The sequence below is a fragment of the Carcharhinus amblyrhynchos genome, chromosome 27, assembly GCF_965287045.1.
Source record: "Carcharhinus amblyrhynchos chromosome 27, sCarAmb.v2.hapA, whole genome shotgun sequence".
Taxonomy (NCBI): domain Eukaryota; kingdom Metazoa; phylum Chordata; class Chondrichthyes; order Carcharhiniformes; family Carcharhinidae; genus Carcharhinus; species Carcharhinus amblyrhynchos.
In genome coordinates, this window is record NC_137350.1 from 33,426,431 (window position 1) to 33,453,122 (window position 26,692).

Genomic DNA, 26,692 nt, shown 5'->3' on the forward strand with positions numbered 1-26,692 from the left:
ACCCGAATTATAAACACAGATTTGCCCTCTGAATGTTTTAAATCACAATATTTGAAAGGATGCCAATACTTCAAAGATAATCTTATTACAACTAATGTTATAGATGTCTTTTAAAATCACTTTGATTAGCAGGGATCCAAAATTTAAATTCTTCTGCATTGGAATTAGTCATTCCACTAATTCCTTAATATTAGAACGGAGCCTAAATATTCATTCATAAATATTCAAATATGATTGTGCATATTCATGTTGTATGTTTTATTTAGTTGCAGCTGATGGTAGTGGGACAAACTTTATGTTGGATCCAAATTCAACCTATTTGTCAATTTGATTCAATTCAGATTAAACTCTGATTTTCTTTTTCAAAAAAAAGGGAAATTTAATCCTGTTGAAAGAACAACTTCATAGAATCCCTACAGTGCAGAAGGAGGCCATTTGGCCTATTGAGTCTGCACCCTCAACAATCCCATCCAGGCCCTATCTCTGTATCCCCATGTATCTACCCTGCCAATCCTCCTGACACCTAGGGGCAATTTATCATGGCCAATCCACCTGACCTGCACATCTTTGGAGGGTGGGAGGAAACCGGGGCACCTGAAGGAAACCCACAAAGACATGGGGAGAATGTGCAAACTCCATATGGTGACCCGAGGCCAGCATTGAACCCAGGTCCCTGGCGCTGAGAGGCAGCATTACAAACCATTGTGCCATACAACTTGGGAAGAATATTTTGAGTCCTCAAGGATCGGTTTGCAATCGATCAGTTTTTAACCAGTGTTATCACCGAAATGTGGGCAGTGCGCGCACAGCAAGATCCCGCAAATGAGATGAATAACTGGAAATGCTCATCAGTCTCGGCAGTATCTATGAAGCTGGTGTTGTGTGCATGTGTGTGAGTGCATGCATTGTGCACGTGTGTGGTGCTGAGTGAGGGAGGAATGTTGGACAAAGCACCAGGAGATTATATTGTTATCCTGGGATCAGCCAATCGAATTGAATGGTGTTCTGCTCATTACACAGACTGTAATTCTCCAGGATGTATAAATGGCCCAACTGGTGACGTTTAGGACGGGATTCTTCACCAGAAGCAGATTGTTTAGACTGACTGGAACACAGGTTAAAAATAAGAGGCCTCCCATTCAAGATGGAGATGAGGAGAATATTTCTTTTCATAGAGTGGTGAATCTTTGGAACTCTCTTCCCTGGACAATGGTGGAGGCAGGCTCATTGAATCTTTATAAGGCAGCTGTAGATGCACTCCTTTGTTAGTCAGGAATCTAAAGGTTAGCAGGGATCTGCAGAATGTGGAGTTAAGGCACAATCAGCCATGTAGGCCAGCAGATTTCCTTCCCTAAAGGAAGTGAACCTGATGGGTTTTTCCAACAACGGTTTCGTGGTCATCAGATTCTTAATTCCAGATTTTTTTTATTGAATTCAAATTCCACCATCTGCTGTGGCGGGATTCAAACCCAAGTCCCCAGGACATTAGCTGAGTTTCTGGATTAATAGGCTAGTGATAATACCACCAGGCCATTGCCTCCCTTAATTGAGAGTTTAGATTTGCTAAGCACTTCCACAATTCAAGGATTGACTCTATTGCTTTATTATGGGCTCATTCCTTCTTGTCTTCCAAATGAAAGAAGACTGTGCATAAAATTTAAATGTCCCTAATCTTCCTGCCTCATTTGGAGCCTTTTGAATGTGCGTGAAAGACGTGGAGCAGGTTCTTGCAATCTGGGTTCAAGTTCACTGCACTCTTTTTTTGTATAATGCAATCACGCCATTGGCCTTTACTTGTAATTATCATTAGATATTGAATTCCCAAGTTAGATCAAGTTTAAAATCATTTACCTTGATGATTAACAGTAATCTGCAGGGCTCATAAACAAATTTTAAGTGGCAATGTAGTAAGAAAACCGAGAAACAAAGTCGAGGGTTTTAAAACAAAAAAATACAAGACCCACGTATTAATAATTTTCAATCTCTTTCTCCCACTAACAATGTGGCAACTTGCATTTATATTGCACCTTTTAACAAGGGGGAGGGTGGGTGGCACTCCCCCCTGCCACCAAACCAATGACATGTTTTGTAGCAGTGGAGATGGGTCTGCATTTAGCTGGCAGCAAAATCTTCCAGTCCCGTAAACGTCAATGACTTTTTCTGTGGCCTGCACTCTCCACGTCCACGGTGGGGTTGGGTGTGGCTCCGATCAGCAGGACCTGAAAATCCCACCAGCAGGAAGGGCTGGAAAATTGCAGCGAGGAGCCGCCTCAAGGGTGATTTATCAAATCGAGCTCAGCACAGGGTCACATCAGGTGATAATAGAACCGGTGACCAAAAGTTTGGTCAAGACAACAATCTTTTGAGGAGCAGCATAGAGAGAGAGAGAGAGAGGAGGAGGAACGGAGAGATTCACAGAGGGGATTCCAGAGCTTGGGGCCTAAGCTGTTTGAAGACTCAGTGGCCAATGATGGAGGGTAGAGGAATTGGGAATGCACCAGACAGACGCACCAATCTCTTGCTATAATTTTCAAACGCTCTCACATCACACTACAAGTCACTCTGATCTGACACTGCCTTTAATAGGCATTCCTTTTTGGCCAAATCAAATAAACTTAGAGACAAAACAAGAAAGGCAGGCCCTTAGAAAGAAGGGAACCGCCCAAAAAAAACCAGAAAGGAAACTTAAAACATTAATCAAAATGTGATTAAGGGGCTGGATAATATACCCCAGTCCCTGTGGTGCCCAACGGGCATGGAAGGACTCAATGATGCCCTTAGATACTGCATGCTCCCTCCCCAGGGACACCTGGCCACGAATCTAGCTGTGGTAGAGGGGTAGATAGTCGGGTTAGATACTTCCTCAATCGCCTGGACTGTTTATAGCTCGTTCAGTTAGGCTCAGGAGCAGGTTCACGAGGAAGTCCCCCCCGCCTTCCCTGCCCATCTCCACACCGGGTGACTTTGACCTGACATTGCATTTAGTAGGCAAAGAACATTCACTGGATTTTCAGAGAGAGGCACATTAATGTGTAATTGAGAACTTTGTACCGATACTGTACATTTTGTTGAATTATACAGAGTGATCACTTGCTGCAATTCGAGTCGGCTCATAGTTAATCTCCTTTGCATTGTATAAATATGCAAGCGTGCTCTCTTGCTCTTTCCCATGTCTGGGTGTCGCGGAAGTGTCAGGGCTTGTATTGTGTGGTGTGAAAATTCAATTTAATGTGTGACTCAAAAGAATTGGGAGAGTCATGCATCTGGAAATGTCAAAAAAGTGAATGTAGGGATGGAAGGTATACTCTGGAGTATGTGCTACTTAATCCCAGGATGTGCACACAGCTCGTGTCTGGAATATGAAAGAGAATTATTCCCTTCTGCTGGTGACAGTTCCAACTGGCTGCAATGAAATTACAGCTGAGACCCATGTGTACAAGACATTGGACAGCACAAGGTCATTGACCCAGTGATTGAAAGGTTAATGGGAGAGATGATTGCTGCGTGCCGTCCTGGTGCTGACACTTACTCTGATTGCTTATTTGAGTTTCACTAATATTTTTTTCACTCAGTCTGATTCAGCCCAATCTGCTGCATTCAAAACTATTGTTAATCCTGATTTACTCTAGTTAATGGGAACTGCTTCCTGCTGTGACCCTGAGCTCCAGCTGCTTTCTGACGCTCCATATTGCATAGCTTATTTCTGTTGACCATCTATTATAGAAAAAAGAATGAGAAAAGATGAAGGTTGAAAATATGTGCAGACTCCATACTCGAACAGTATATCTGTATCCTTGCATATGAGAGCAGCACTGTCGGACCTCCTTCTGAGTGAGGAGAGTTCAGGTTGATTGAGATGAACACCTTTTGAAGTTGTGACAACAATAATGTAATGATTTTGACCTTCAAATAGAAAGGGGAGACATTAACACAAAATCCAAGACCAAAAGGCTAGAATAGGTGGACTTCAGAACAGTAAAGCCTTGCAAGAGTTTAGTTTATTTATTATTAGTCGCAAGTAAAGCTTACATTAACACTGCAATGAAGTTACTGTTTAGAGGTGAGGAAGGGGGCAGGCATCCATGAGAATTGGCAAAATACTGTGGTACAGTAGTTCACACTCGCAGTGCCAGGGACTCTGATTCATTTGGGTGGCTGTCTGTGTGGAGTCTGCACATTCTCCCCGTGTCTGTGTGGGTTTCCTCATGGGTGCTCTGGTTTCCCCCCTCATTCCAAAGAGATGCAGGGTAAGTTGATTGGCATGCTAAATTGCCCCTTAGTGTCAGGGGGATTAGCAGGATAAATATATGGGGTTATGGGGCTAGGGCCTTAGTGGGATTGTTGTCGGTACAGACTCGATGGGCCAATTAGTCTTTTTCTGCAATGTAAGCATTCTATGATTCAGGTCCTAAGCAACTCCGGTGATTGGGAATGTTAGTGTAATTGTTGAAGACAAGTATGTATTTACCACTTGTCATTCCTGGGGACGTTATGGCCCACCACATTTTTTTATTTGCCTTAACTTTGCACATTTTGACAGTGAATTATCAGTACAAATGATTTCTCTTTTAGACCGTTCAACTATATATTTTGTTTCTAATCTGTGGTATTTAGAAATTGGTGAAATAAGTATTTTCATGATGCTAAAATCTTCTGGTATTGCATCTCCTACCTTCTCACCCATATTGGATAATAGATCCCTCCCCTCCACCAGTCCCTAATATTGAAATCCATTTTTTCATCTATTAAAGTTAACTGAAGGAGATTAAGAACAAGGACAGCAACTTCTAGGCCCCTCTGAGCTTTGCTTCTTACTTTACAATTAATTAGAACTACTTGATTGAATTTCTGCCTTATCCATTTTTACCAGGCTCCATATGATCTGACATTTACACTGTCTTACATGTGACCTTGTCCTTGTGTAAAATGTCCTCTGTGTCCTGCCGATTGATGAAGATCAGAAATTGCACTTGCCAACAGGTGGCTGATTGGGAGAGAAGTGCGTGAGGAATGGAGAGCACTTAAGAGAAGGAAATTGCACCACTGTACAGGTGGACAAATTGAGATTATTACAACGTGGGACGTCTTGGCCACTGTTGTATTTCCCGACTTGGGTAAAGTTGAGTCACTGGCGCTCGGAGTGAGGCATGGTTACGTAAAAATTTTGAGTTCCATTTCCTTCTGTCCGTCCAATTAACGCTGACAAAGAGAATGTATGTTCAGGCTGAGAAGCTCCTTAGATGTATGCTAATAATAGATTGTCAGCAATATTGACTCTTACCTCACTCTGGATCCTGTGACATTTAACTTAATGCAACAACCTACCATGTGGTACCTTGTCAAAGGCCTTGCTAAAGTCTACATAGAAAACATCAACTGCACTGCCCTCATCTATCTTCTTGGTTACCCCTTCAAAAAAACTCAACTAAATTCGTGAGACATGATTTTCCACACAAAGCCATGCTGACTGACCCTAATCAGTCCTTGCGTCTCCATATGCCTGTAGATCCTGTCTCTCAAAATACCTTCCAACAATTTTGACTGCTTTATTTCCCTGCGTGACGGCAAACACATTTGAAAACTTGGGAACTCTTGTTTCTCAGTGGGTTGTGATCCAGCCTCTGAGTCTGAACTTGCAGGTTGAAGCCCCATTCCAGGGCTTTTGAGCCACAGGAATGATACAGCCAAATAGGTCAACAACCAGCCAGTTAATCCTCCCACTGTACCCATGGCAAGCAGAAAGAGCAGGTGAGATTCCTGGTCAGCCATGATTTAGTAAGAAGTCTGACAACGCCAGGTTTAAGTCCAACCAGGACTTAAACCTGGTGTTGTCAGACATACTGTGTTTACCCCATCCAACGCTGGCATCTCTACATCATGACAGCCATGATTGAGGCACTGCTCTGCATAAATCAGTTAAGAAAGCCCACCAATGCCTCTACTTTCTCAGGAAATTTGGCATGTCCGCTACAACTCTCACCAATTTTTACAGATGCACCATAGAGAGTATTCTTACTAGTTGTATCACAGCTTAGTATGGCTCCTGCTCTGTCCAAGGCCTCAAGAAACTACAAACAGTTGTGAACAAAGCCCAGTCCATCATGCAAACCAGTCTCCCATCCATTGACTCCATTTACAGTTCCCGCTGCCTTGGAAAAGCAGCCAGAATAATTAAGGACCCTTTGCGCTCTGAACATTCTCACTTTCACCTTCTTCCGTCAGGAAAAAGATACAAAAGTCTGAGGTAATGTACCAACCAACTCAAGAACAGCTTCTTCCTTGCTGCCATCAGACTTCTGAATAAAGTTGATCTTTCTCTACACCCCAGCTATGACCGTAACACTGGGACGATTAGCAGGCTTGTTTGAGTTTAAAATGGAGATGAGAAGGAATTTCTTCAGCCAGAGAGTGGTGAGTTTGTGGTCTTCACCACAGAAGACTGTGGAGGCCAGGTCATTGAGTGTCTTTACTATTGAGATAGGTTCTTTATTTAGAAGGGGATCAGGAGTTATGGGAAAAGGCAGGAAACTGGGGCTGAGAAAAGAAATGGGACATGATTGAATGGTGGAGCAGACTTGATGGACCGATTTGGCCTGGTCCTGCTCCTATGACTTATGGTCTTATGATTGTTAACCTGTTTGGCTGTAGCACTCCCATCGCTTAAAAAGCCCTGGAATGGGACTTCAACCTGAAGGTTCTGACTCAGAAGCAGGGTCATAACCCAGTGAGAAACAAGCCATTTTGCACCCTCTCCTTTTCTTCTCTGTGAACGGTATACTTTGTATAGCGCACAAGAAACAATAGTTTTCACTGTACATTAATACATGTGACAATAATAAATCAAGTCAAAAATCTATATCTACTTCTTGCTTTCTCTCTCTCTCTCTCATTCTCTGTTTGTAGAGAGAGAAATACTTACTGACCCTGGTGGCTGCAGCTAATTACAGCCAGATGCACAGACTTTTATTGATCTGAAGCCTTTTGGGTTGTCGTGTAAGGTGCTAATTAAATTAAAGTCTCTACCTATGAAAGCTTCCAGGTGTCACAGGCGATGCTGAAATTCCTGCAGAAGGACATTAGTCTTTTCTGTGCTTTTGGGCAATTTCTAGCCTTGTTCTGGGTTTCTCCCCTCACAGCAGAGGTGAACATTCCAACAATAAGCTGCATGTGGTCGGGAGAGGGAAATTATTTTTGGTGTAAATTGGGCATGAATAATTGGCTGTAAAGCATCTATTTGTAATTTTGCGGAATGGTGCCGCAGTTACAATGTTTCCATTCCATTCCTTTTAAACTTTGGGCTGTACGCAGGAAGATATTTAAAGCTACACAAACAGGACTGATCAAGAGCTGAGCCGTTTGAATTTTGAATAAGCAGTGTTTATTCAGTTGTCCCGAGCACAGGAGCTGAGAGCATACTGGAATGGTCTGTGGTTTGTCCCTGAATTGCGTACATTGGAATAGTCTTGTACGTCAGTGGTCGTATATCAGCAACTCCCAAGGCTGTTTCAGATGGAAACTGTACACTTATGTCCTGATCTGTGATTAAATTAAATCAGATCGAGTGGGTAAGTATTAGATAAGCTCATTATTACTAATGGATCAACCCAAGAGGATCAAACTTGCAATGAGTTATCCGATGATTACTAATCCTTTAGTGGAATCCATAGAATCGTAGAAGCCCCAAAGTGCAGAAAGAGGCCATTTGGCCCATTGAGTCTGCACTGACTCTCAAAGGGCATCTTACCCGGGCCCATACCCCCACCCTATCTCCACACATTTACCATGACTAATCTGCCTAACCTACACACCTTTGTACACTTTCAAGGACAATTTAGCATGGCCAATCCACCGAAGCTTGGGCAGCATAGTGGTCAGCACTGCTGCCTCACAGTGCCGCAGACCCAGGTTCAATTCCTGGCTTGGGTCACTGTGCAGAGTCTGCATGTTCTCCCCACGTCTGCGTGGGTTTCCTCCAGGTGCTCCAGTTTCCCCCCGTCAGTCTGAAAAACGTGCTGGTTAGGTGAATTGACCCGAACAGGTGCCGCAGTTTGGTGACTAGGGGAATTTTGCAGTAACTTCATTGCAATGTTAATGTAAGCCTTACTTGTGACTAATAAATAAACTTCAAAAACTTTAAGCTTTGGGTTGTGGGAGGAAACCTCCGCAGTCTCAACAAGAATGTGCAAACCTCACATATCACACTGCATGGAATGTGTGCCACCGATGATTGCCCCAATTGCCATAGTGATGGAGAAAAGAGGTTAAAATTTCTCATTAACTGAGGAGGGCAGTCCTGTCTCAGTAACAGACTTGCCTCTGAGGGACCCTGGAGATTTGAGTCAATCCTGACCGACATACCTGGTACATGTGTGTGTGTGTAAGATCCCATACAACACTCTTCAATGAAGAGGCGGGGAGTTCTGCTGGTCACCCTGGCCATTATTTACCCTTAACCAGCATCACCAGAGCAGCCTGTCTAGTCTTTATCCCACTATTATTTGTGGGATCTTGCTGTATAAATCTGCCTCATTTTCTCTAGTTCAAAATTGGCCATGGAGCACCTTGACCTGTAGCAAGGTGTTGAAGAACACAGAATAAGTACAATTTTTTTTCTTTCCTGCTCTACCACGTCTATCAGAACCAATAAATGATTTGATTTATTATTCTCGCATGTATTAACATACAGTGAAAAGCATTGTTCCTTGCGCGCTTTACAGACAATGCAAGCCACTCAGAAGGAAACGAGAGTGCAGAATGTAGTAATAAAGTTTTAGAAGCATAGAACGAGAGTAAAAGATAGAATTAGAAGGTATGCTGGGTACAACTTGCAAGAAGTCACCTTGCTTCAGCCTCGCCTTGACGTGTATCATTGAGATGATTAGATTTCTATATATATGTGTATACGTGGTGACATTGTAAACAATTGTGCAATGGTGCCGCTGGCTAGCTTGACATTAAGAATAACATTCAAAAGAGTGCCCTCAGGTAAAGAGAAATATCTCAATGGGTGAGAGACTAATTTCTCTCTGTAGGTCTAATTCTTCTGTGGGATGTGGGTGGAAGTGGCTGGGCCAGCGTTTATTGTCCCTCACTGAATGGTTTGCTAGGCCATTTTAGGGGGCATTTAAGAGTCAGCCGCATTGCCGTGGGTCTGGAGTCATATGTGGGTAAGGATGGCAGATTTCCTTCCCTTATTGACGTTGGTCCAGAGGTGTGCGGGTTAGGTTGAACGGCCGTACTAAATTGTCCCTTAGTGTCATGGGAACTAGCTATGGTTGGTATATGGGGATAGGGCCTAGGTGGTTGGTGCTGACTCGATGAGCCGAACAGCCTCTATCTGCACTGTAGGATTCTACAATTCTAGTGAACCAGATGGGTTTTTACAAACATCGATAATGATTTCATGATCATCACTAGACTCTTAATTCCAGATTTTTAAAAAAATATCAAAATTGTACCCCTGGTCTCAATGGGATTCGAAGCCAGGGCTCAGAGCATTACCCTGAGTCTTTGGATTGCTGGGCTAATGGTAATACCATCTCTCTGTTATTGGAGAGAGAATTCTTCTCAGAAGTGTGACAAATGAAGAAGAGAAAGTTTCCTCTTCATACCTCTATCATCCCTTGCTGAGGGGATTGGGGGTCATTTGTAATTTAACCACTCACTTATGCCCCTCCATTCCCCACCACCAAACGATCAAATCATCATCTGGCTCCACGAGTTAAGAAAAGGTGCTTGAGGAGGCACCATTGGCCAGCTGCAATCTCCCTTTTCCCAAGTAAGTCACTCTCACAGTAGAGAAGTAGAACAAGGAACAAAGAAAATTACAGCACAGGAACAGGCCCTTCGGCCCTCCAAGCCTGCACCAACCATGCTGTCCATCTGAACTGAAACCCCCTACCCTTCCGGGCACCATATCCCTCTATTCCCATCCTATTCATGTATTTGTCAAGAAGCCCCTTAAAAGCTACTATTGTATCTGCTTCCACTACCTCCCCTGACAGTGAGCTCCAGGCCCACCACCCTCTTTTTATATATATATAAAAAAAAACTTGCCTTGTACATCTTAAGCCTATGCCCCTGGTAATTGACTTCCACCCTGGGGAAAAACGGAGGGGGATTTTTTTTTTCCCTTTAAAAATGCAGTTTCCCAGTGTCTGGGTTACCAACCGCGATTATAGCTCTGCTACCCAGCAACTATTTTTAATGCAACACGTTGGCCAAATGATATTGGATACTGTGGATGTGTTCATTTCTGGAACCAGGAAAGCACTTTAATGGAGAAAGCAACATTCAACTAGAGGCAAGTTTATTCTCAATGCTGTCGATCCTATTTTATTTAACGTTTTTCCACCCAGCCAATTAATTCTGATCTGTGGGATCACTTTAAGATTGCACGATTGGGACCATTTGGCCAATTCAGACCCTGGGTCACCTTACTGATAAATGTTGTGAAAGGGACCCTGAGATTGACTCTTGTGGTATTGCTACAGTTCATAGTTATCCAATTATAGGGCTATTATCATGGATCATTGCCTTTGTTTACAATTATGTAGCTATTGATCTAATTTAGCGTTTCCTCCCTTATCTCCAGAGTTTTTAAGCTAAATCGATGATTCACCCAGCTCAATGTTCATTTTGGATGCAATGGATGAACCCCTGTACCAGGCATTGCCACAATCCAATAGTGATACTGTCGCCCACAACACGTGTTGTTCTGATTTAATTGGACAGTTAGCTATCTTTGGGAATTCGAGGGTCAGTGCATTTGATGTTAAATTGCCAGTCCCAATCTTATTCTACAGTGGAAGAATCAGCTATGCACCCATTTACATTTGCTTCCCTGTACCCTTTGTCCACTCTTTTTTCTTCTCCACTCTGAATTCCTGTCTTTCTTAAGAAAGCTGATGTCTTGGCCCCTGTGTCCTGGCCTATAAATAGAATAGAATAAAATAGAATTCCTAGAGTCCAGAAGAAGACCACTTGGCTCATTGCTTTTGTACCATCTCTCCAACAGAACATCCCCCCCAGAAATATCTATCCCCCATGTATTTACCCTGCTACTTATCCTAATCTACACACCCGAGGTCACTAGGGAACAAGTTAGCATGGCCAATCAACATTACAATAGCCCTCACATCCCTCAACCAACATCACATTGGGGAGGCAATGGCCTACTGGTATTACCGCTAGACTATTAAAACAGAAACTCAGCTAATGTTCTGAGGACCCAGGTTCAAATCCCATCAGGACAGCCGCTGGAATTTGAATTCAAAAAATAATATCTAGAATGAAGAATCTACTGATGACCATGAAGCCATTGTCAATTGTCAGAGAAACCCATCTGATTCACTAATGTCCTTTAGGGAAGGAAATCTGCCATCCTTGCCTGGTCTGGCCTACATGTGACTCCAGAGCCACAGCAATGTGGTTGACTTTCAATTCCCCTTCAAGGGTAACTAGTGATGGGCAATAAATGCTGGCCCAGCCAGTGACCCCCATGTCCCATGAATGAATAAAAAAAAAATAAAGACAGATTGGGTGGGATTTTATGGCTTTGCTCATCCCGGAACTATAAAATCCTGCCCATGGTCAATAGGCCTTCCCATTGTCTGCTCCTCGCCTGCTCCGGTTCCTGTGATGGGCAGCGGTAAAATTCCAGCCATCATCATCTTGTTATCACCCTCTAAGGCCATTCACTGTATGAAAATCAGCTGCTGCGTTTCCTACATTACAGTAGCTGCCTGTGTGGAGTTTACACATTCTCCCTGTGTCTGCGTGGGTTTCCTCCGGTTTCCTCCCACAGTCTGAAAGACGTGATGGTTAGGTGCATTGACCATGCTTAGTCCTCCCTCAGTGTACCCGAACAGGTGCCAAAGTGTGGCAACTAGGGGATTTTCACAGTAACTTCATTGCAGTGTTAATGTAAGCCTACTTGTGACACTAATAAATACACTTTACACGTATTAATGCTGACAGACAAGTTACCAAATTGTTGTGCTTGAAGTGACAAAGAATCATAGAATCATACAGTGCAGAAGGAGGCCATCCTGCCCATCGAGTCTGCACTGACCACAATTCCTCCCAGGCCCTACTCCCCATAAACCCATGCATTTACCCTAGTTATTCACCCTGACTCTAAGGGACAATTTAGCAGACCAATCCACCTAACCCGCACATCTTTGGACTGTGGGAAGAAATCGTGGCACCTGGAGGAAACCCACGCAGACACGGGGAGAATGTGCAGACTCTGCACAGACATTGACCCAAGCTGGGAATCTAACCCAGGTCCCTGGCACTGTGAGGCAGCAGTGCTAACCACTGTGACACTCTTTTGTTCTGGTTTACTTGCATGGGCACAAGGTCAGCAAGTTAGCAAGCAAGATACAAATGGCTTACAACTGCACTTCCTAATGCCCTTGGCATCGACACAGTGAGGTGTCAGGTCTAATTGTACTCTAAGGAAAGGCCAAAACACACACTGCTGTGGATTGAGTTTGAGTCTCTTGATCAACAAGCTGACGAGTGGTGCCTGCATCTCTCTCTTTTATTTTCATGTTACCAGCTCCAATTCCACAACCATCTCTTGTCAATTTTCTGCAGTAGCCCTGAAATTAATCTAACCCTTCCGTCTGAAAGCTCACAGGCCAAGCAGTTGGTTAACTGTGCCAAGTACCAGGGCGTCACTATCTTGTATTTATTATACGTTAGTACTGCTGCACCTAAAAAAAGATATTTAGCACCAATATCAACCTAACTCACCAGGTGAGAACAGGCCCCATTGGAGATCTGATCCTTGAGTTACACCGGGTGCAATTTCTCCCTGAGAGGGAGTGGGTGGAGAACAAAATCAGACACGCTGTGGAACTGGCTCCCAACCTCAACACCCAAGTATTTGCATCATTAGGCAGCACAGTGGTTAGCACTGCTCACAGTGCCAGGGATCCGGGCTCAATTCCTGGCTTGGGTCCCTGTCTGTGTGGAGTTTGCATGTTCTCCCCATGTCTGCGTGGGTTTCCTCCTGGGTGCTCCGGTTTCCTCCTCCAGTCCAAAGATGTGCTGGTTATGTTGATTGGCCATATTAAATTGACCCTAGTTTTAGGGGGATTTGCAGGATAGATGTATATCGGCTTAGGAGGATGGCGTGGCATTATTTCAGTGCAGGCTCAATGGTCTGAATGGCCTCCTTCTGTACTGTAGGAATTCTAGATTAGTCCTGTTAGGTTAAAGTTAAGGCTGTATTCCTACTATACTTGATCTGTTTAAAAATAAGTACATAGGCCAGAACTTTGATCCACCAGCTTGGTTGTTCAGAGTCAGTTAGCACTGCTGCTTCACAGCACCAGGGACCTGGGTTCAAGTCTGGCCTTGGGTCACTGTCTGTGGGGAGTTTGTACATTCCCCCCGTGTCTGCTTGTGTTTCCTCCGGGTGCTCTGGTTTCCTCCCACAGCCCAAGGATGTGCGGGTTAGGTTGATCAGCCATGATAAATTGACCCTTAATGTCGGGGGATTTGCAGAGTAAATATATGGGGTAGTGCCTGGGTGGAATTGTTGTTAGTGCAGGCTTGATGGGCCAAATGGTCTCCTTCTGCACTGTAGGGATTCTATGATTCTAAACCTGACTTTTAGAAGTGACTACCCTGGATGTCTGATTTTTCAGCCCTGGGAGATGAGCTACATTAGAAGTCAGAGTTGGCAAGGAGCAAGTAGTGACTAGTGCACAGGCACTGGGCAGAAGGCCAAACCCAGAGCTCTGATACTTTATTCAAACATTTTAAAGGAGAATAAAACATAAAACACCCCTCCAGTCCTCAATGCCCCCCCATGGATATGCCCCATGCCCCATTCATGCTAACCTAAGCTGCCCCAAGGTCCCTTACCCTCTATGCCAGCTTATGCCCCTGTACATACCCCATGGCACTTTATAGGCTGATGTAACTTAGTGTCAACTCATGCCAAGCCATGCCTCGCTCACCACCCATTACCCTTACACCCACCATGCCAACTCAGCCAGTAACCACCATGAGCAGACCTCAGGATTCATGCAAAGATTAAAAATTAAGTTCTATAAATTAAAATTCTAAGTGTCTAGTGGCAGACTTCACTATATTGAAAAAAAAAACTCTGGGTAATAATGTTTGCATTCCTTCAACAGCATAAAACCTTATAACAAACATTTCATTCAACTGCATAGACCCTATAACAAGAAGCGTCGGAAATCATAGTACCCCTTCAAAGAGTATTACCACTTGTATTTGTAAGTGAAATGTTAGCACCCTATTGTGATAATGGATGGCTGTGAAATCAGTCGTGCAGCACTAATCCAATAATGGAAACTCTCAGGCTATGTCAATAGACAAAGCAAAGTAGCACAATCTTTTTTAATATAATTGCAGACAATTTTTTCAGAGAATTAAAGAGCAGGAATTTTAAATGACTTGACATCTTGAGAGCTCCTTTTGACATATACTTTAGACAAGTCCGCTTGAAACTTTTGATGGGTCCCCTTGACAGTTGCTTTTGATAAGTGTACATTGCTGCCTACTTTCTCCGATTCCAAAGGGCACCTTACCTCCCCCAAAGGGATTCCTATTTCCAGGGACAAGATCCAATTGGGTGCCCTAGATATACAAAGAAATGCACAAAGTTCAGACCCGCTCTTATTCAGCCAACTTTCGATTTCAAACTCCTAAGCTACCAAAATCCGATTTGAGTGGCGGCAACTAATAATCTAAGTGGCCTCTGTGAACCTTAAATGTGTGAAATGTGAACTGCCCTGATTCTGCAAAAATGTTCAAAGATAGGACTTGCAATTTCTGAACTCATCTGCTTTTTTTTTAACCAAGACCGACAAGTGAAAATTCAAGCTATTCATTCAATTCTGGATTAAAATCGAGCAGAATAGAAAAATGTGTCTCTCTGCAAGAAGCCAGTATTATTCTGCAAACTCATGAGAACCTCATATCTGGCCTCCAGGTGTGAAACCTGTGAGATTTTACAGCCTAAAATAGTTGAATGGTGGTTTGTCAACAGAACTGCGCTTAATATTTCTCATGTTTCATACTGTGAAGCCCTTGAGACATTCAGCATGATAAATTACTATATAAATAAATGCATACATTGTTATTTTTGTGTTTTACTTTCCTTCTCATTACTCTGTCTTGTGTGGCATGCCAGAAGGAAAGGATAGTATGTTATGGTTCCATTCAGAAACTCCAGAGTGTTTTATGGAGCTCGCCTAGATCATAAGTTTTGCACCTTGAATTTGACTTGGATAAACCATGAGATGTTTCACGTTGGGTACAATTGAAATGACCCACTAGGGAGCTTTTATCAAACAAAATTTATTTAAGAATATAGTTAACATGTATAGTAAGAAAATTAGCAAGAACTTTTATCAATTACAAACAAGAAATAAAACAACCACTATAATGTACAACCCTAACAAAGATATCTAATGTGTTCCAATCAAACCAAAACCCTTGCCATAGACAAAACCCTTTAAACAGTCTCAGTATAGCAGTCTATTGATCACGTGATAATTGAAATTGAGGCCTTTGGCTGAAGTTTGCAATTCTCCGGATTTACTCCAAACAGTTTGAGGGCAAGATAGCTTCCCAAAACAGCAGAGATGCTCTGGTCCAGCTCCCAACAACGGCAGATTTTCACCCTTCAGGAAAACAAGATCTTGTTTTCAGCTAACCCACAGAATTTTCGAGACAACAGGGAGAGAGGGAAAACATTTCTTTTTAGTTTGCTGCCCCTTCTAAAACTGAGCTCTAACTATAGCCAAACAGAAACTGAAATCTTAAACTCACTGAAAAAAAAACTGTCCAAAAACACATGACTGTCCTCCTAACAATGATGTAGAGATGCTGGCATTGGACTGGGGTAAACACAGAAGTCTCACAACACCAGGTTAGAGTCCAACCAGTTTATTTGATAGTAATTCCACAAGCTTTTGGAAACGGTGTTCCTTCATCAGGAAGGTTCTGATCAGAGAAGGATGTATAAAGTCACACACAGTTTACAGAATGCTGAATAGAATGCAAGTCCTCCTAACAATGCAGGATTGTAAAACTAATCCCAGAGTAAACACACACAACCATTTAAGGAGCTATAAAAGGACACTTTGTAGTCAGCCTGTCACCGATGACATCACTGAAACTGTGAGTTGCAGAAATCATGCTTTTCAAAAAAAAACCTTTCTTAAAGCTACACTAATGTCACAAGTGTCACTCATGAACCTCTTCAACAGGGAAGAATCCAATCACCCCCCTATGAAACTCAACAGGGTTGGCATTGCTGGAGTTTCCCATCAATATTGTGGGAGTCACCATTGACCAAAAATTTAACTGGACCAGCCACATAGGTCAGAGAATGTGAATTCTGCAGCAGATCACTCACCTCCTGATTTCCCAGAGCCTGTGCATATTTGTAAGGCATAAATCAAGAATGCGATGGAATATTCTTCACTAGCTTGGATGAGTGCAACTCCCACAACACTCAAGAAGCTCGACACCATTTAGCACAAGCAGCCCTGCTCAATGGGCTCCCCATGCATCACCTTAAACATTTGCTCTCTCTGACTGATTCACAGTGGCAGCAGTGTGTACCATCTACAAGATATCCTGCAGCAATTCACCAAGATTCTTTCAAACCAACAAACCCTATGGTCCAGAACAGCTAAAGCAGCAGACACGTGGGAACACCAACACCTCCGAGCTTCCCTCTGAATCAACTTGGAACTATTCTTTCAGTGTCACTTGGTCAAAATCCTGAAACCCTCGCTAACAATATTGAGGGCGTGTATGAACACCATGTGATTGTGATGGTTCAAGAAGGTTGCTCACCGTTACATTCCTAGACCAATTAGAGATAAGCAACAAATACAGCCTTTGCTAATTTATTTATTAGTGTCACAGGCTCACATTAACACTGCAATGAAATTATTGTGAAAATCCTCTAGTCGCCACACTCCGGTGCCTGTCCGTGTACAGTGAGGGAGAATTTAGCATAGCCAATGCACCCAACCAGCACCTCTTTCAGACTGTGGGAGGAAACCAGGGCACACAGACACAGAGTGAATGTGCAGACTCCACACGGACGGTGACCCAAGCTAGGAATCGAACCCAGATTCCTGGTGCTGTGAGCAGGCAGCAGTGCTAACGACTGTGCCATTGAATGTGATGGAATACACCCCCGTTGCCTGGATGGGTGCAGCCCCAGCAACTCTCGAGAATGAACCCTAATCCCTGGCACTGTCGTTGTAACATCTGTTGAACACAGTTTTTAAAAAAATGTAATTCCTCCTCCTTGTCTATTCTCCAGGTACAATCCACCTGAAGTCCCTGTTAAGATTATTTAAGTTCTCTATTGACCCATACATAACCCATTCAAATCCCCTACTTCAAGTTAGTGCCTTGTGATTAATATTGATGATTGATTGTTCTTTCTTTTGCTCAGAGTATTTTGTCTTGTAACTCTGTTCAGTGCTTCACCTGATTTATTCATCCATGTGACGTGGCAGTTGGTATCAGTAGTGGCACTCGATTGGCATCACATCCACTTCCTCCATCACCAACGCTCAGTAGCAGCAGTGTGTACTATCTACAAGATGCACTGCAGCAATTCACCAAAGATCCTTAGACAGCACCTTCCAAAACCACAACGACTTCCACCTAGAAGGACAGGGCAGCAGATACATGGGAACACCACCCCCCTCCAAATTCCCTTCCAAGCCGCTCACCATTCTGACTTGGAAATATATCGCCATTCCCTCGCAGTCACTGGGTCAAAATCTTGGAACTTCCTGCCTAATGGCATGGTGGGTCATCTTACTGAACACTGAATGCAGTGATTCAAGAAGACAGCTCACCACCATCTTCTCAAGGGCAACTAGGGATGGGCAATAAATGCTGGCCAGCGAGCAATGTCCATGTCCCACAAATAAATTTTTAAAAATCATTGTGAAGCTTGTTATCCAAACGGGTACACAGAACCAGGGTAAGTCAGGGGCAGAACCCTTCTCCAATTCCTGCGTCTTCCTCCTTCAGAGTTGCTGAGGCCAATTATTTTCTCCTAGTTAAAAGCCGGTAACTCAGCGCAGACCAAGGATTGAATCTGGAACCTTCTTAACCATGTGTCTCAGCTCCTGATCTTCCAAACTACCGGAGGTTTGAAAATGATGCAGGGGTTTGAAAGGTAAAGAGAGGGGAATGATTCCCACTGGCAGGAGAGTCAGTAACTGAGGACAGTTGCTTAAAGAACAGATGTATGATGAGTGTTTTTTATTTTTACACAGTGACTTGTGGTCTAGAATGTACTGACTCAAAGGGTGATGGAAGCAGATTTAATAGAACTTTCATGTTGGATAAATAGAATCTAGAATCCCTACGGTGCAGAAGAGGATATTCACCCATCAAGTCTGTCCTGACCCTCTGATAGAGCATCTTACCCAGGCCAACTCCATCACCTTATCCGCATAACCCCACACACTTGCCATAGTTAATCCATCTAAGCTACACATCTTTGGACTGTGGGAGGAAACTGGAGCACCAGGAGGAGACTCACACAACCGTGGGGAGAACATGCAAACTCCACACAGATAGTGACTCAAGGTTGGAATGGAACCTGGGTTCCTGGAGCTGTGAGGCAGCAGTTATTGAACCCGGGTTCCTGGAGCTGTGAGGCAATAGGGCTTAAAATTGTACCCCTGTGCTGCCCTATCATAGAATCTCTACAGTGCAGAAGGAGGCCATTTGGTCCATCAAGCCTGCACTGACTCTTTGACAGAGCATCCTACCCAGGCCCTATCCCCGTTACCCCATATATTAAGCTAATTCCCCTATTCTATCCATTTTGGGCCACCCAAAGGGCAATTTAGCACTGTCAGTCTGCTTAATCTGCACATCTTTGGGCTGCAGGAGGAAACTGGAGCATCCGGACGCACCATCGCAGACGCGGGGAGAATATGCAAACTCCGGACAGCCAGCCACCTGAGATTTGGAATCGAACCCGGGTCCTTGCACTGTGAGGCAGCAGTGCTAAGCACTGTGCCACTGTGTAGAGGGAAAAGTTTGCAGAGCTAAGAGTATGGGGCTAATTGAATGGTTCTAATGAAGAATAGGCATAGATCTGATGGGCTGAATGGCTTCCTCCAGTGTGATTCTACTCACTACAAACCATTTTGAGCTGAAGAGGGAGAATTTTTATTGTCTATGTAAATCAGTACCTAGTAACTGCAGGAACAGAGGACATCCTGTCAGTCTTGTTTGTTGTATTTTGTAGATTAGCCTGACCTTAAAAAAACATGATTGTTAACCCATGTGTAGAGTGGTTTTGCTTATTGACATTTACCAGAGTTATCAGAAGCCTGATTCAGTAAAAATAAATAATGCCCGTTCCATTTCCATTCTGCAGCTTCAACGGTTGAAGAGGTCTCTATCCTTCAAGACCATCCTCAGAAGCAAGAGTGTTGAGAATTTCTTTCAGCGGTCGAACAGTGAGGTAAAATTTCCAGCAGAGATCCTGCCGCCTCCACCTACTCCGCCGCCAACTCCACCCACTTCCTTCCTGCCAGAGGATCCACCCATCAATGAACCGCCCGCCAGGAAGCCCCACCAAGCCTCTTTACCTCTCAAACCAGTAAGGACGCACAACTTTCAAGAATTTGTCTTCAAAAAGCCTACATTTTGTGACATCTGCCATCACATGATTGTAGGTATGTTTTTTCATGTTAGTTGGGACATGCACCACCTCAGTGGTGCTCACTAACTGGTAGCTGGACTTTTGAGATTCCATGCAACATTTCTGGTCCACCAATGAACCATCATTGCATCTACAATTCATCATTGACATCAATAGTTACTCAGTAACCACTCTCTTGCTTATCATTTGAGACCACGATATGATCCAGGTTTATATTAACTCTAATATCAGGATGAATCTTGCTGTAATGCTGTGATGTTGCAATCTTAAATATACAAATATGAATGATGCACCTCCCCCCCCCAATGATATGTATTCTTGGATTAGGCCTGATAATTGAGTACCATTTTTCTATTTATTTTTCCCATCTCCTGGACCTTTATAGGAAACACGTTACTGGTAATTGTACTTGCATTGAGATGACAGCAGAAAAATAGGCCATTCACTCTCAACTGGTTTTTGCTAGTGATTAAGTTTCACATAAGTCTTTCCCCACCCCACTTCATCTAACCCGAACCTCAGGAGGCTAAGGAAATTTGGCTTGTCCAAATTCTCGCCAATTTTACAGATGCACCATGAAAAGCATCCTTTCTGGATGCATCACAGCTTGGTATGGCTCCTGCTCTGTCCAAGACGGCAAGAAACAACAAAGGGTTGTGAATGTAGCCCAGTTCGTCATGCAAACCAGCATCCCATTCATTAATTCTGTCTGCACTCCCCGCTGCCTCAGGAAAGCAGCCAATGTAATCAAGGATCCCACGCACTCGGGCATATTCTCTTGCACTTTCTTCCACTGGGGAAAAAGATACAAAAGCCTAAAAACGCACACCAAATGACTCAACATCATCTTCCCTGCTGCCATCAGGCTTTTGAATGCTCCTATCACATATTAAGCTGATCTTTCTCTACATCCGATAATATAACTGTAATATTATATTTTGCACCCTCTCCTTTGCTTCTCCCCAATGTACTCTATGAACAGTATGTTCTGTGTAGCACACAATAAATAACACTTTTCACTGTATCTCAATACATGTGACAATAATAATTCAATTTCTATTCCCTTGTGTGATTGTCCAACCTTTCCCTTAAATGCATCTATGCTATTCACATCAATCCTTGTGGTAGCAAGTCCCACATTCTAACCACACTCTGGGTTTAAAAACAAAAAGTTTCTTTTGGATTCTTATGTAAAATCAAAATACTGTGGATTCTAGACTGTGAAACAAAAACAGAAAATGCTGGAAAATCTCAGCAGGTCTGACATTGCAGGTGTGCAGGTTAGGTGGATTGCCCATGCTACATTGGCCCTTAGTGTCCCAGGATGTGTAGGTTAGGGGGTTAGCAGGGTAAATACTTGGGATTATGGGGAACAGGTGTAGTTGGATTGCTGCTCAATGTCAGGGGTGTTATGTGGGGGTTACAAGGATAAGGTCTCGGTGGGATTGCTGTTGGTGTAAACTGGGGTAAAGGTTTAACCTGGTGTTGTGAGACTTCTTACTGTAGTAATTCCTGGAACAGGCCACTAGTCTGTCACCAGAGACTTATAGCTTGAAGGGCATCACTCCATGTCAAATGTGGCTGACCATGAGTCACTCCCTCTGACAGCCATTGCCGTGTTTGGAAAGATTTGCAGGTTGACACTCAACCTGTTTGACTGCCTTGTGAACGCACCTTCCTTGGCCACCAAGTGCTGGGGTGGGACTTGAATCCGGAGCATTGACTCAGAGACAAGGACACTACACACTGTGCCACAAGACCTCCTAAGGACAATTAAAGATGGGCAATAAAAGCCAGTGATGCCAACATCCCATAAAAGTTTGACAAGGAAGATTGGTGGATATTGAGGGTATGACGTGAAAGGAAGGAAGCGTAGGGTTGTTGTAATAAGTCCTGGGGCCTGAACTGACATCTCTCCTCTGTAGTGTTATGAGTTTGAGTATGTACAACACAGAAACAGGCCATTCAGCCCACCAGGTTTATGTCAGTGTTTATATACTTCATGTAAGCTCCTTCCCCTTCATTGGATGAGATGTTTCAGTTCTGCCCGCCCTGGGATTGAAAAGTCTATAGAATCCCAACCGTGCAGGAGGAGGCCATTTAGCCCATTGCGTCTGCATCAACCCACCCAGACCCTAGTCCCATAACCCCACATATTTACCCTGCTAATCCCCCTGACACTAAGTGGTAATTTAACATGACCAGTCAACCTAGCCCGCACATCTTTGGAGTGTGGGACTCGTTGAACATGTTTAAGTCATGGGTAGGTAGATTTCTGATCAATAAGGGAGTTAAGGGTTATGGGGAGCAGGCGGGTAAATGGAAGTCATCCACTTCAGAGCAGCCATGATCTTATTGAATGGCGGGGCAGGCTCGAGGGGCTAGATGGCCTACTCCTGCTCCTATTTCTTACGGCCTCATGTATGTTCTAAACCCATGCAGACACTGGGAGAACGTGCAAACTCCACACAGTGACCTGAGGTCAAATTGAACCCAGGCCCCAGGCGCTGTGAGACAGCAATGCTAGCCACCGTGCCGTCCTATTGATTCCCGCTGAGGTGAAAGGACCTTTCCAGTGTTCCATCAAATTATCTGTCCCATCTGCAACAATTCCTGTGGCAGGCATTCTGGGAAAATTTACACTGTTACCTAACCTTGTCAACCCATCCATTTCTTACCCTCTCATAGGATTTTTCACCCTTTTTCTTCAATGTGTCTATACAACTGCTCCTTAAGGTATTAACTTCCACATTCAAACCACTCTTTGGTTAAAGACATTTCTCCTGAATTCTTTTCCTGGATTAATGAGTGACTATCTTGTGATTATGATGCCATGTTGTGGTGTAGCTAGCAAGTAGAAATATCTCGCTGTCTACCCTATCAAACTCTTCCATCGTTCTAAAGATCTTCCCCTGGCCATTTACCAAACTTCTTATTTCCATACAAATGACTCAGAAAAAGCAGCCCAATTGCCCCAGTTTTTTAATATGCAGATGGTAGCGAGATAATGCACACTCTGGACTCAAAACCCTGCAGCCAAGAGTTTGCAAAGCTCAACTAGGTTTACACTTGGGATAATTAATGACAAATGACCTTCACTCATTTAGGGCAGCACGGTAGCACAGTGGTTAGCACTGCTGCCTCACAGCGCCAGGGACCCAGGTGCAATTCTGGCCTCAGGTCACTGTCTGTGTGGAGTTTGCACGTTCTCCCCGTGTCTGCGAGGGTTTCCTCTGGATGCTCCGATTTCCTCCCACATTTAAAAGATGTGCGGGTTGGGTTGATTAGCCATGATAAAATGACCCTAGTGTCAGGGGGATTAGCAGGGTAAATATGTGGGGTTGCGGGAGTGGGGCCTGTGTGGGGTTGTGATTACTGCAGGCTCGACGGGCCAATTGGCCGCCTTCTGCCCTGTAGAAAGTCTATCGTTCAAACAATAGAGTGTAACAGGCAAGTGCACTGAGACATGGCAAGGGGTACTGTGAAAGATGCCCAAGATAAAAGCAAATTACTGCAGATGAGGGAATCTGAAACCAAAAGAGAAAATGCTGGAAAATCTCAGCAGATCTGGCAGCATCTGTAAGGAGAGAAAAGAGCTGATGTTTCGAGTCCAGATGAACCTCTGTCAAAGCTAATATGCCTTTTGGCTTTGACAAAGGGTCACCTGGACTCAACGTCAGCTCTTTTCTCTCCTTACAGATGCTGCCAGACCTGAGATTTGAGCTGATTTTACTTCTGGAAGAAAGTGAACAGGAGCAGATGGTGGCCCCATGTGATCCGTGCAATACCATGGGAGATGTGGCAGGTTTTAATTGCTCAGTGTGTTCGCTTCAGCCCCCCAAAATCGCCAGCACTAAAATGGGCAAATCCAAGGGAACAGAGTGGAAAATGAGGAAGCTGTGATTTAATAGCTCTCTCACTGCTTTCCCATTGATCTGCTAAGAGCTTAAAAACTTCCCCCCCACTCTGGCGACACATAATCTATTCACCTGTATCTAAACGCTGGTTCAGTCTCAGCTGGAGGATTGTGTGCAGTTCTGGGCCTTGCACCTTGGGAAAGATGTGAGGGCATTAGAGAGGGACAGAATGATTCTGAGGGATGAGGCAATTCGGTGATGTAGAAAATTTGGAGAAGCTAAGGCTGCTTACCATTGAGAAGAAAAGAGGAGATTTGACCGAGGGATTCAAAATCATGAGGACTTCTGGACAGAGTTGGGAGGGAGAAAGACTGTCCCTATTGGGAGAATGATCAAGAAGCAGAAGACACAGGTTTAAAATAATTGGCAAAAGAAGTAATGGTAAAATGTGGAAAAGCTTTTTGCATGCAGTGAGTGGTTAGGTTCTGGAGTGCACTGCCTGAGTGTGTGATGGAGGCAGATCCACACAGCGAGTGGTTAGGATCTGGAATATACTATCTGAGTGTGTGGTGGAGACAGATCCACACAGCGAGTGGTTAGGATCTGGAGTGCACTGCCTGAGTGTGTGATGGAGGCAGATCCACACAGCGAGTGGTTAGGATCTGGAGTGCACTGCCTGAGTGTGTGGTGGAGACAGATCCACACAGCGAATGGTTAGGTTCTGGAATGCACTATCTGAGTGTGTGGTGGAGACAGATCCACACAGCGAGTGGTGAGGATCTGGAATGCACTATCTGAGTGTGTGGTGGAGACAGATCCACACAGCGAGTGGTTAGGTTCTGGAATGCACTATCTGAGTATGTGGTGGAGACAGATCCACACAGCGAGTGGTTAGGATCTGGAATGCACTATCTGAGTGTGTGGCGGAGACAGATTCACGCAGTGAGTGGTGAGGATCTGGAATGCACTGCCTGTGGTGGAGGCAGGGTCAGTTGAGTCTCTTAAGGGAATATGATCATTATCTGAAAAGGAAGAATGTGCAGGGTTATGGGGTGAAGGAGCAGGAGTGGCACTAAGTAAATTGCACCTTGAGAGAGTCATCACAGGCACAACAGCTGAACTCCCCCTGTGCTCTAATCACTCTGTGATCCTGTAAACAGCAAGAAGCAGCAACAAAACTTCAAGGTCATTAAGCTCCATTCCCTGACGTTGTGCTGACGGTGCACAATGCCCTAATCAATTTGCGCGTGAAGTATTTTCACAGCCCTTGTACACAAGCCCTGAAGACTCTGTAGAGGAGAACAACCTCCTTGATGGCGAGCTAACAGGAGTCAGCTTCTGCCTTGAAAAGAAGCGCGATGTGTGGGAACAATTTTTGCTGCTGAAGCAGTGAAATAAGATAGGAACTGGATTAGTTTCCAAAACAGTTGTAACAGGAAGACGGACAGCACTGGTATTTTAAAAGGAGAAGAAAAAAATCTTGAAGGAGTTTTTTTAAATCCCAGCTGATCTTTTGACATCATGAGAGTTCACCCTATGACTCCTCACATTACCCTGACCCTGCCCAGTGTAAACTTAATAAGAGGTGATATCAAAATCTCATTTAAGGGATGCAAAGTTGGATTGTAATTAATTTAATGGTCAATGGACCAGCCTTGCTGAAGATAAACTAAGTATTGTGCTGGAATTTGGGCCATTTTCATTTAAAATTTAAACGTGCCGCCCCAGTCTTGGGCAAAACTACACCAATTTCACATCTTGTCCTGATCTAGCAACATCAATACAGCATCAACACGTCCCAGTGTGATCCAGGAAGTCGGGAGGGGATCAGAGCCATGCAGGTGGAGGGTGCTGAGACAGGGTTCATGACAGGAGAAGATGATTTAAAAGGAGCTTTTGATTTTGGAGAGAGAGGCAGGGAGCGGGAAGACTAGGTAAGCATATTTGCAACTGAATGATCGACACGTGCTAATGGCAATGATCAGGGGAACAGGAGAACGGAAAATCAACCGGAGACTGGAGTAAACAGGTAGAGATGCAAGGTGGCCAGGCAGTTGCAGGGATAAACCAAGGACAGTGCTGATACTATTGCTTATTTTCCTGTTTTTTTTTTGCATTCGCAGGATATTCTAAGCGAGGCTGGCGATGCAAACTCTGCAAAATCAATGCCCACCCACAATGCGGAGAAGACGCCTCCCAGCAACAGTGTGTCGGAAAACTGGTGAGTGTCGTTCAGGAACTCTGTCAGCTCGGCTGCTGAATCACAGGACTAACCCAGTGGGCAGCAGATGCAAGTTTGATGCATCAAAACTTAATGACTTGGCAGAGGAAACTTTCCACTCTTCCAAAAAGATTTGTGGTGCTGCTTTTTATTGTCATATCCTTAGAGGATTTTCATTGCAAATGTACCCATTCTGTATAGTGTCCCACCAGTGAGAAAAGGATAACAGAACAAACTTCAGTATTTACAAATATTTAAATCTTATCACGGCCATAATTCTCCAACTATAGCAGCCAATATGTGCACAGCAAGCTTCCACAAAGAGTAAAGAAAAAACCTATTTATTGGTGTCACAAATGAGGCTTACATTAACACTGCAATGACGTTACTGTGAAATTCCCCTAGTCACCACACGCTGGCACCTGTTTGGGTCAATGCACCTAACCAGCACGTCTTTCAGATTGTGGGAGGAAACCGGAGCACTTGGGGAAAACTCGCACAGACACGGGGAGAATGTGTAGATCCTACATAGATGGTGACCTAAGCCGGGAATCAAACCCGGATCCCTGGCGCTGAGAGGCAGCAGTGCTAACCGCTGACACCCCAGCTTTCTGTTAATAAGCAGATCTGTGTATTTTTTAGTGAGTGTTGCTTCAGAAATGTATTCTACCCCTGACTGAGGAATGTTTTGTGTCAATCTGGAAAAAGGAGAGTGTGTTTTACTCTCCAGTGTCACTCTTCCTTGCATTAACAAACCACATTCATCCTTTGTCAAAGAATTAAAGACAGTAAAGAAGGCAAATGGCATGTTGGCCTTCATTGCGAGAGGTTTCGAGTACAGGAACAGGGATGTGTCATTGCTGTTATACAGGGCTGAGGTGAGGCCACACCTAGAGTATTGTG

The 26,692-nt window shown here is 44.0% G+C and overlaps 1 protein-coding gene across 2 annotated transcripts in view; it reads left to right on the top strand.

Annotated features, from left to right (window-relative positions):
- The window catches only part of LOC145359219 (SH3 and cysteine-rich domain-containing protein 2-like), a 107,565-nt gene that overhangs the window by 41,197 nt on the left and 39,676 nt on the right, over window positions 1-26,692 (top strand). For both annotated transcript variants that reach the window (XM_080213699.1, XM_080213700.1), the window contains exons 2-3: window positions 19,424-19,724; window positions 25,692-25,789. In XM_080213699.1, the coding sequence (XP_080069825.1) occupies window positions 19,424-19,724; window positions 25,692-25,789 (399 nt within the window). The remainder of the gene's footprint in view (window positions 1-19,423; window positions 19,725-25,691; window positions 25,790-26,692) is intronic.